We start from the raw sequence: 11,075 nt of genomic DNA on the forward strand, positions 1-11,075 counted from the left end.
GTGCTTGACACTGATAGGGCAGTTTGTTTGTTTGACATTTCAATACTTACTTCAGTTGTGTCCTAGGTAAGTATCTGTTTTTATTCTCAATGAAGATCTGTCCTTCAAGATTCACTACGGGAAGCCTCTTGTACATTAATTTCTGGTAAAAGTTTGTTTTTACTAAGTGGTCAAACAGGTAGGAACTGCCTGTAGACTACAGATGTAATTGAAGTATTCCCTTTTAACAGATCCAAGTGTAGTTAAAAGCAGTTAAAGTTTTCCTACATGTCACAACCGTTTAATTCAGCCCACTCCCAAGGATGAGTACATAACTGGTTGTTGTGGGCTTTCCAGACTGTGTGGCTGTGGTCTGGTAGATCTTGTTCCTAACGTTTTGCCTGCATCTGTGGCTTGCATCTTCAGAGGTGTATCACAGAGAGAAGTCTGTTACACACTGTGTCCAACTAAACATTCCCTTCTCACTGGACAGTGTGTAACACAGACTTCTCTCTGTGATACACCTCTGAAGATGCCAGCCACAGATGCAGGCGAAACGTTAGGAACAAGATCTACCAGACCACGGCCACACAGCCTGGAAAACCCACAACAACCAGTTGAGACAGCCTTTGACAATACATGCGTATATAATTTTGGAGCAACTGAAACACCAATACAAAGTCAGTCTCAGAGAAGCTTTATAGGACCACTTTTTAATCAAGGCCGCATTGGCAGAGATCTATGTCAACAACACCTTTAACAAAGGAAAAAATCTTCACAGAAGTTGGAACTTTGCTGCCAGGCCAGGCACGTGTAAAAAAATAAGTTACCAAAGAGATGCGTCTCAGGCTTCCGAGACGCCACCAGCTGCTTCTCTAGGTCTGAAATGGTAAGAAAACTGTTCTGTGAATGTTTGCTGAGCACGCTTCTGAGGCACATCAAACAGAGGCAGTTGAATTAGAATTGCACGGACGGGGTGCTGATGATAAAGAGCTGTTTTGCTTTTCGAACCTTAAAGCGAAATATGGCCTACACAACCAGAACTACCAATGCGCAAGTACACTAACAACATGCGGCAGTTATGGGTCACCCCCGCCCAGCAGTATGGCTAATTTATTTCTTTACTTAAGGAAGAAATTGCTTCTTCAGCAGAAGCCCAAATTGCAACAGTAAAATGGAGCTTCGCTGTCGGATGTAAGCGGCCAAGACCCTCCAAAAGACCACAAAGTGACTCCTGTGATATTACTACAGGTGCAAAAATGCACAGATTTATGTACAGGGATTCTTGTTTTTGCCGTTTCCATTTTGTCCGGTCTGGAATTACCAAACTCCAGAAGTGCAAAACACAGGTAGCCAAATACACCAAGTTTCTCCCGTCCAGGCAATCTACGAGTAATGTACGTGACACTTACCAGCATTTTCATCAGTTCTTCTAAGCTGTTCTGAATATATCCATAGACATCATCAAAGAGCTCCTCCCTGGATCGTGTTCCGTTCAACTGAACTGGAAAGGAAGAATTGCTGCTTAGGAAGAGGAAATTCTTTTCCTGTTCAGCATGTCTGTGCGGTGGTGCAAGCGGCAGTTTTTGTTTGTTTATCTTTGATTTTTTAAACCAGCCATGGGTGTCAGCATAAAGCAATGGTTTTTTAATCTACCCTGTTTCCCCTAATATAAGACATCCCCGAAAAATAAGACATAGTAGAGGTTTTGCTGAAGTGCGAAATATAAGGCATCCCCCGAAAGTAAGACATAGCAAAGTTTTTGTTTGGAAGCATGCCCGACGAACAGAACACAGGAAAAATAAGACATCCCCTGAAAATAAGACATAGCACATCTTTGGGAGCAAAAATTAATATAAGACACTGTCTTATATTAGGGGAAGCTACAGTGATTAAACGGCTTACACGGCAGGCAACTGCAGGGAAACAACTTTTTTAGGACTCTGGCGATCTGCCCGAGGCAGGGCAAACAGGCGAGCTCTTGGGGTGGTCGCAAACTGCACTTTGAATGTCTCAGAGCAGTGCTGAAGACTGAGACAGATTAAGGAGCAACTACATTCTTAGAGGCAATGAGGAAATAGGGTCATCAGGGAAGATCCTCGGCGGCTGACCAAAAGGCTGTGGCGGCTGGGGGGGGTTATACATATTCTCCAAACTCAGATGCAGATAATGGGCTATGTCAGGGGTCTGCAACCTGCGGCTCTCCAGATATTCATGAACTACAGGGGCTGATGGGAATTGTAGTTCATGAACACCTGGAGAGCCGCAGGTTGCAGACCCCTGGGCTATGGGGACTGGCCATGGAGGCTGAGCACAAGACAGCGCCCTTCTCCCTCTGCAGAGTCAGAACTCTATGGACGTGCACTGGCAAAAGTCACACTTGGGGGAATAAGTACTTGCAAATATGTAGCTATCCCGTTTACGGGCTGCCTTTCCACCCACATCAATTCTCAGGTCAGATAACAAGCTTAATTTGAAATACACATTTTTAACAAGCAGACAACCCGCACTAAAGCATTATTAGCAGTTAGTTTAATTTGACTTTATTCAATAGACACATAGACAATTATGAAGATCTATTAGCCGACGATGCTTATGGTCAGAACCAAAATCATTGGTCCAGTGACAGCTTTGGTGATGTACTTTCTGATTGTGTACAACACAGTAGATAACATTTAAATTAATAAACGAACAATCAAGCTCCTGTTCCTCAATTCACTTACCAACATCAATTTGAAGATCTTCCATTACCTTCTTATGTTTGACATACATGGGCCAGACGTGACCATCAAATAACCCAGGTGGGTCTGGTACGGTGTAATTCCTTGACCTAGACATTTGAGGCGGGGAAAAAAATAATTTCAACTCAAGCAAGTTAATTAGATTTGCATCAAGTTCATCAGCAGAGCATAAAATGAATATTCAGACTAGGAACACCTCCTTAATCCCATGAAGAGAAGCACAGGTCTAAGACATGGGTAGGTAACCATTTTGTGGTCCAACTTGCTGGGTGGTTGGGTGTGCTAGCAAACAAAAGTGGTGGGGGCACAGGGGGCAGGGCTATACATGGCCAGACATGCTTGAAGTGCATCAAGAAACATCAGCGACTCAAGAGATTTGCCTTGGACTTGACTGTGGGCTATGCAGCTCTTGAGGTTGTTCCTACTGTGCATTGGTTGTTCCTACTGTGTGGCCCCAACAGAGTTCCCCTGGGGAAATCTGGCCCTGAGGGTATCAAGAGAGATGGCCACCTCTGTATCAATCAAGCTGACAATTTAAAATCAGCATTTCGGCATGTTATATACTTGATAGCCTTTTCCTGATGTGCCAGCCAAGTGTTAAAAAGAGTAACACAGGGAGAGGGGTCCATACCAAGCCTTCACAAATTCTCCATTTCACTGTTTTTGAATGCTTTGATGGAGCAACATAGAAATATTGCAACCCCCCCCCCTGAAATGGCTGCTTCTGTCCTTTTTTTAAAAAAGGCCTACCTTCTCCTCTTCTTGCACTCTTCATAGGGAATAGAAAGAAAGAATCGGTAGTCAAATACATCGATCAGGGGTCTGCAAAATAAAAATACCCGTTTCTATACAGTAGAACACAAGTTAAGCCCACTGTTTACCCCCCTTTACTGTGAAAACTGCCCACATCCTCTTTCATTCATTATTAGTCCACAAAAAGAGCCAACTTGCTATATCCCTGCTAAGTTTACTTGGCCTCTGGCAAATCACTTTACAACTGGTTTTTTCCACTCAGTGTCAGTTGGCACGTTATCCCTGCCAACCTTCACTTTATACCAGAACAATGGACCACAATAGCAAGCACCGCTCCATCCTAGTCTACAGCTATGGCAGAGGGACAAAGAAAACCTCTGATTAAAGCAAATGCTTGTTAAACTAGCTGTGCTTTAAAGCCTATGACTGACACAGAGGACTGCTTACAAAGGGATTATCTTTGGACAAGCTTCTCCACAATGTTATGCCCAATGCACTGGCACCCAGCCGCCTCTTCTCTGCTTTTGTGTCTTGGTCACATGCCACAGTAAACAGACAGGCAAGCAATTCTTCACACAGTCAGAAGACACAGGAACAGTGAAAGCTTATCCTACTGCAACCTGTTTTCAAGTGCTTCTCTAATCAAAATTTCCCGCACAGCACCCATTATATCAGCTGAATACTTCCTGAGAATAAGCAGGCACCTGATCAGGTAATGTAGCCTCAGTACAGCTGTAGGGGCATTTGAAGTTCTTCTTATTGGCAGAACTCTATGTGACATGGCTTGGAATTCTGAACTAATCCACTGAGAACTTGTTTAACAGAATATTAGAGTGCTTCAGTTACCTGTAAGTGTAAAGTAAGAATCCTTCGACAATAAGGATATGGATGGTGTTGTCCTTCTCCTCTGAACCTTCTATAATTCTGGAATCTAGTGTGTTAATTCCGTGTGATCGTTCAAACTTGACTGGGTTTTTCTTCCATGCGTAGATGGTATTCATCATAGCATCCATATCCAAAGCACTGATAACTAAGACCAAAAAAACCCCCAGTAACGTCATTAGGGCCGATTCATTCACCAGATGCACAGCACAGAAGCAGCCTGATTTCTAAGAGCCTATCAACTCACAGTCAATCATGCAAGATGCCCCCTTCCAAAACTAGAACGATAAGACTCATCTCAAAATAAACCAATTACTGCACGGATATAAACAGAACTTACCATCATACTGTTTAAATCCATCTTCAACCACTATCTCATCCTGGGGCTGAAACAGAACAAAAACTATCTGCAGAGCTGCTCACAAATTCAACACCCTTTTTAAGAAGAAGAAAAAAAAGGGCAACGTATCTGTAGACCCGCTGCTGTCAAACAGTGATTAAAGCTGGACTTTCAGCAAACCTAGGCAGCAGCCCAGAACTACAAAGCTGTGACATGACACTTTTCCTTTTATCTCTCTGCTGGCACTGAGACAGCCTAACGCATTTGCAAAAGAAAAATCATTCAGATAGCACACCAAGGTGTTATCAGGTAGCTGCAGAGCAGAGTTTCCTGCTCCAACCCTCCCGAAGTAAACTGATACACTTCACAATATAAACAATTTCAAGAACAATAAAAATTCAGACTTGAGACAGGAATAGCAAAAACTACACGTTAATTCTCAAGCAACAAATAAAGGTATGTTGAACATGGGGTAGGCAAAACTCACAGTGACCCTTTCTGCACATGGAAAAATAATGCTCTTTCAATGCACTTTCACAATTGTTTGCAAGCGGATTTTGCTAGTCTGCACAGTAAAATGCAGCTTCAAAGTGCATTATTCTGCATGTGTGGAAGGGGCCAGTGTGTAAAAACTGCATACTTGGGGACTTTAGTAGGGCACAGAATAATTTCCTGCAGTATTAATATGGTCACTGGTGCAAATTTAAGAGAGCCCTGTCCACATGTAGACCCCACTGGTTTTTAAAATTCAGAGATTCCTCGCCTCCTCCTTTCTATGTGATGAAGAAGAAGAGTTTGGATTTATATCCCCCTTTTCTCTCTTGTAGGAGACTCAAAGGGGCTTACAATCTCCTTGCCCTTCCCCCCTCACAACAAATACCCTGTGAGGTAGGTGGGGGTGAGAGAGCTCCGAGAAGCTGTGACTAGCCCAAGGTCACCCAGCTGGCGTGTGCGGGGAGTGCACAGGCTAATCTGAATTCCCCAGATAAGCCTCCACAGCTCAGGCGGCAGAGCGGAGACTCAAACCAGGTTCCTCCAGATTAGATACATGAGCTCTTAACCTCCTACGCCACTGCTGAGAGCAAATTCCCAATTTAAGCATGTCAATCTGTCATACAGTGAGCCTACATTTCAGTTGGGCAAAGCCTCGGGAAGTCTGTATTTGCAAACAAAATAAATAAAACCAGAAAACCCATATTAATTTGTTTCTTCTCGTTACTGACAAGCACATAACCCAGTTCTGAAACCTTTGCAAACACCAGTTGCCTCCCACATGCAAAACGACCAATCCTAAGGACTAAAAATTAGCCTTGCCAAGATGGACTTGGTACCAAACCTTGCAGAGATTTGTATGTTTGTATACACCTGCATGGAAACACAATACACATGTAGTACCATAAAGCTACCGAGGACATACTGAACACATATACTGGACATCCCCCATACATATACGCTCAGTTCTACCTTAAGTTTCAAATTACTACAGCAATGTAAAAAAGGGTGGCAACTCCTTCTGTGGACATTACTGAAATGAATGTATTTGCAGCACCTGAGGTTACTAAACAAATCAGGGCGAGTCCATTTTGCTTTTACTTATGGTGGCTGCTATTCAGCACAGTGACACCTGGGAGGCTGCTTTGGCAGGGTCATAACAGGAATTCTGCCTCCGTTTCCCTCCAAACTGAAAATCAGCAGTGTGCCAAGATCAGCGTGCGCATGATTGAGCTCAGAAAAGTCTGACGTCACCATAATGTCACAATGGTGCACATTATAAACTAAGCCACATTTTTTGTGGGAGGGAGGTCAGGCTCTTCTTGTTCGAAGTATTTTAGCATCTCGCCGTTCAGTAGAGATTCTAGCCATTATCCCAACCAACAGACGCTGCTTTAACATTTCCACAAAGCACAGCCCACACTTTTAAGAATTCAGCCCACAGCACAGTGCACCCCAGCTAGTCTGTCACAGCATTCGGTAATTAAGAAGAAGAAGAAGAGTTTGGATTTATATCCCCCCTTTCTCTCCTGCAGGAGACTCAAAGGGGCTTACAATCTCCTTGCCCTTCCCCCCTCAGCAGCACCCTGTGAAGTGGGGTGGGAACTGAGAAAATCCCGAGAAGCTGTGACTAGCCCAAGGTCACCCAGCTGGCATGTGTGGGAGTGTACAGGCTAATCTGAATTCCCCAGATAAGCCTCCACAGCTCAGGAGGCAGAGCTGGGAATCAAACCCGGTTCCTCCAGATTAGATACACGAGCTCTTAACCTCGTATGCCACTGCTGCTCCTTTATTAACTTCAAAGCATACAACCTGCTAGAAATCAGACACAGCCAGCCAGATATTTTCAATACAGGCAAATATTCCACGGCCACTAAGGCAAGTTCCTTATCTGAGCTTGGCATAAATCAGGCGTCTAATAAGGAAGCTTCCTGCAGAGTTGTCATGTGATGGTCAACCTTATCTGCCGTTGCAGGAAATGCAGGGCCTGAGATATGAGAGCATACGAACCTCACCGCCAGCCTTACCTTAAAGAAATCATCCTGGTGCACAACACTACAGTTGGGTAAAGCTTGCATTAGTTTGTTGGTGAGGGTGGTCTTCCCACCATTGGTGACCCTGAAAAAGGAATGGGGGTGGGGGAAGAAGGTTGAAATAAGTTGTGAGTTCTGTCAGGATACAAAAGCCAGTATGCAAACAAAATCCAGTGTTGGTAGACTATGGACAACTTGGTTAAGGGGGGGGGGGGGGTTAAAGAAAAAATTCTCCATAAACCTTAAGATCATAGCAGCCCTGTTTTGCATTCTCCATGACAACTGCCGTTCCTGTATCCTGATACAGCGACCCTGAAATACATTCTTACTAAAAATTACACTTTCTAGTCCCCATCCACTGTGTTTCCCACTCTTTCTTACAACCTGCCAGTGACATTCTCTTTCCTTCAGGTGTTTTGTGCAATCCAACTACATATAGAAGAAAAATTAAAATTTAATACCCTGCCTTTCTCTCTATCTGGGGAGTCTCAAAGCAGCTTATAAACTCCTTCCCTTCCTCTCCCCACAATAGACACCTTGTGAGGTGGGTGCAGCTGAGAGTTCTGAGAGAACTGTGACTAGCCCAAGGTCACCTGGCAGGCTTTGCGTGGGGAGCAGGGAAACAAATCCACCAAATTAGAGTCCACCACTCATGTGGAGGAGTGGGAAATCAAACCTAGTTCTCCAGTCCACCACTCTTAAACACTACAGCACTTAGGTGTTCACTTATGGCAAAGTACAACAGATTTTTTGTGGTTGTACATGGGAGAAAATGGAACAGCTATTCCCACAAACTTAAATCAGTTGGCAGAGGGAAGCAGAGACAGAGGAATAGAGGAGGTCATTACAAATATCTGGGTTTTTTTTGGATTTTGGATTTATTTATCAACCTACAAGATTAGTATCAGAGAGCTTAAAAGCATCTTCTAAAATTTCTTAACTTCCTCTAACTAAGTGTTCAAAACTTCCATAATAACTCTAATTGATTCTTAACCCTTTACAAACTTATACCTCCTCAACCTTACAACATTCCTGACCTCCTAATGGTTAAAATCCATTTGTTTTGAAGGATGTGTAATAAGAGGTCAGTTCATTTCAGACTTTTTAAAAAGAAGGTGTTACTATTTTGAGATATTAGATTATATAATTTCCCACCTCCCCCATCTTCCTCCACAGAACTCTGAATTCTGTATATGATCTCCCCTTTTCCCCTCTTATCCTCACGACAATCCTATGATAAAACAAGCCCTACATGATTACCCAGGGAACATCAGGAAAGAAGGAACTATGAGAACCCGGAGCGGGGAAAGGACCTTTTACACATTGCATCTTTGCAGCAACACAACAGGAAACATTGCATCTTAGCAGCAACACAACAGGAAACAAGAGCTCTGCACGTGGGAACCGAGATTTCCTGAATTTCTCCCAAGCACGTGCTGGGGGTTAGGTTGAATTCCAGGTAGGAAAGACAGTATCATGTGCAAGGGTAGGTTCATTTTTAAATTTTAATCTTTATTAATTTTAATCACATTCAATATTGAAATGTGACACATACAAAGCCTAAAGAAACCACAATTTACTTTCCCTCGATACTGCACATAAATCATACTATAAAACTTTCCAGTTTAAATAAAAACTCTCACTAGAGTTATAATTCTATCTTTTCGGTTCTCTTACAATCCCATCACGAATTCTTATATTTACTTAACTTCAACCATTCTATATTCCTTCTTAACGTTCCTCTATTATTAATTCTCATGTGTTTACTTTTATCACATTTCTGGGCCGCCCTTCTTAACATTTCTCTATCATCATTTTTTGTCTGTTTACTTTTATTACATTTCCGGGCCACCTTTCCCCTTGCGGGCTCAGGGCAGCTTACAACATCTAAACCAGTGGTGGTGAGCCTATGGCACGGGTGCCAGAAGTGGCACTCAGAGCCCTCTCTGTGGGCACATGCAAACAGAGTGCCCCCCCCCCACACATCTAGGCTGGCCTGGGCTGCTGGGCTTGATTATTAGCATTAAGAACTAGTTTTGGGGAAGCAGTGTAGGTAACCCTGTTAAGTGCTGTTAAACCCCACTAATTTTCATGTGAAGAACTAAAGTGTGATCCTTTACCTGGGAGTAAGCTCGGTTGCTGGCAATGGGGCTTGCTAGGAGTAAACCCTCCTAGGGTCATGATTCACGGTTGCATGGTTGCTTCAAAGCAAAGCCACCGACTACCACCAAGCTTACTCCTGAGTAATGCACACCTTGGAGTCAACCATTTTTTTTTCTAAATGAAAACCTCAGTATTCAAGTTAAATTGCCGTGTTGGCACTTTGCGATAAATAAGTGGGTTTTGGGTTGCAGTTTGGGCACTCGGTCTCGAAAAGGTTCGCCATCACTGATCTAAACCCACCAAATTTTATAACACTGCACAGTTTACACCCAACCCGCTGTTGCTCCTATGGAAAAACACCCCAGAAGTCATCAACCCGTCCGTGTTGACTCCCCCAGCCCACTCGTCCATGAGGAGGTAGCCTTCCTCTTACAGGGAGTCCCACTCGTCCATGAGGAGCTAGTGTAACCCCCATGCCCAGAATGGGTTGACCCAGTAAGGGGTGGAGACTCGGAGCAGCAGAGAGGCTGAAAGAGCTCTTTTGCAGAAGAACAAGGCTACCAGACTCGGACCTTGATTTCTATAAGCCCTTAACACCTTGTTAAGGTAATTTCAATATTGTTGGGAACTACTGGGAAGGTAGTTGTTGTTTTGCTGTGTTGTAAATGTTGGAGTTTATTGTTTCAGGGTTTCTTGTGTGGTTGTAATGGGTGAGAGTTCTCCTGGAAACCTTCATCATGTTGCAACCTGTTCATCAAGCCCTTGGAGTCTTCAGGAGCCAGCCAACTTGCAAAGAAGATTTGGACTTGGCAATATCAGTAGACTGTAAATAGAAGGACTTGAAAATGCAACCTGAACAGGACCTTGAATTGTAACGTTAAATGTTGATGTTTTAAAAGTGTTAATTGTAAAGAAAAGTAAACCATTTTGTTGTTTAAAAATTGTTGTTGCAACTCATTCCAAGTACTGCCCCACAGAACCCACAAGCTGAGGTTACACTAGCTTTCTACTTGCAGGGAGTCTGGCTCACCCCCCACCCCCCCTCTCCACACACACACACACACAGTTTCCCTCTGCTCACCCGCCGATGCCGATGATGACTTGCATGGTGGGCGAAGGCGCCGGTGACGCTCCCTCAAGTGTCGGTCGTCAGGAGGCGGGAGCCAGGAGCGGAGCCGGCGGCTGGAGAGAGGAGAAGGACAAGGAAGAGAAGAGGGGAGGAGCGCCAACGTCAACTGCCCGGGGCCGCCATAGTCTCCAGAAACAGTCCGCAGGGAAGACCCGTCCGCGTTCCGCCGACGCCGCTCGGCGAAAGGGAAAAGCCCGCCCGGCAGCGCCGAGACCTTCCTTTCTCCTCACACCCGCACGCCGGGATTGGCTAACGTTAGCCCCGTTACAGCCAATAGAGGGCCCCAAGAGCCGGTCTGTTCGCCGCACCGGGCCTCGGCGACCAATGAGAGGCAGAAAGGAGTGAGCCGAGCGCCCATTGGTCGCCGGCTTTTTCCTTCGTGGTCGCAGTTCCCGCCTTCCGCGTCGCGCCCCCTCAGGACCTCGTGATGTCTTTTCCCCTCATGTTTCTTTCTGAGAGAGAGGAAGAGGAAGGCGGCGGAGAAGGGCTGGCCGAGGGGAGGTGCTGGTGCTCTGTGGTCAGATCCACCCCCCCCCTCTAAATAAATCAACAAAAAACCAATAAAGTTAAATGTTAGTATTACAAAAAAATAGGAAACCACTAAAAACAGAGTTAAATGATAA

At 44.5% G+C, this 11,075-nt stretch overlaps 1 protein-coding gene across 1 annotated transcript; it reads right to left on the reverse strand.

Moving 5' to 3' along the window:
- Window positions 1-671: 671 nt before the first annotated feature.
- Window positions 672-10,671, reverse strand: LOC125424533 (nicotinamide riboside kinase 2-like). Its single transcript, XM_048481854.1, has 8 exons — window positions 10,405-10,671; window positions 7,215-7,305; window positions 4,696-4,741; window positions 4,320-4,503; window positions 3,471-3,542; window positions 2,703-2,809; window positions 1,392-1,483; window positions 672-860 (listed from the first exon to the last, which is right to left on the reverse strand). Exons 1-8 carry the CDS (start codon window positions 10,428-10,430, stop codon window positions 855-857), a joined length of 624 nt encoding a protein of 207 aa, XP_048337811.1. The 5' UTR covers window positions 10,431-10,671; the 3' UTR covers window positions 672-854.
- Between the last annotated feature and the right edge of the window lie 404 nt (window positions 10,672-11,075).

Source organism: Sphaerodactylus townsendi, linkage group LG17, assembly GCF_021028975.2.
Source record: "Sphaerodactylus townsendi isolate TG3544 linkage group LG17, MPM_Stown_v2.3, whole genome shotgun sequence".
NCBI lineage: Eukaryota > Metazoa > Chordata > Lepidosauria > Squamata > Sphaerodactylidae > Sphaerodactylus > Sphaerodactylus townsendi.

What these genes read in the sequence shown, in the direction of transcription:
- LOC125424533 (XM_048481854.1), bottom strand. Translation starts at nt 10,430, where the DNA reads ATGCAAGTCATCATCGGCATCGGCGG. An exon ending in TGGATTTAAACAGTATGATG is followed by an intron (nt 4,504 to 4,695) that starts GTAAGTTCTGTT and finishes TTTTGGTCTTAG; the next exon opens with TTATCAGTGCTTTGGATATG. An exon ending in GAGTGCAAGAAGAGGAGAAG is followed by an intron (nt 2,810 to 3,470) that starts GTAGGCCTTTTT and finishes TCAAATGTCTAG; the next exon opens with GTCAAGGAATTACACCGTAC.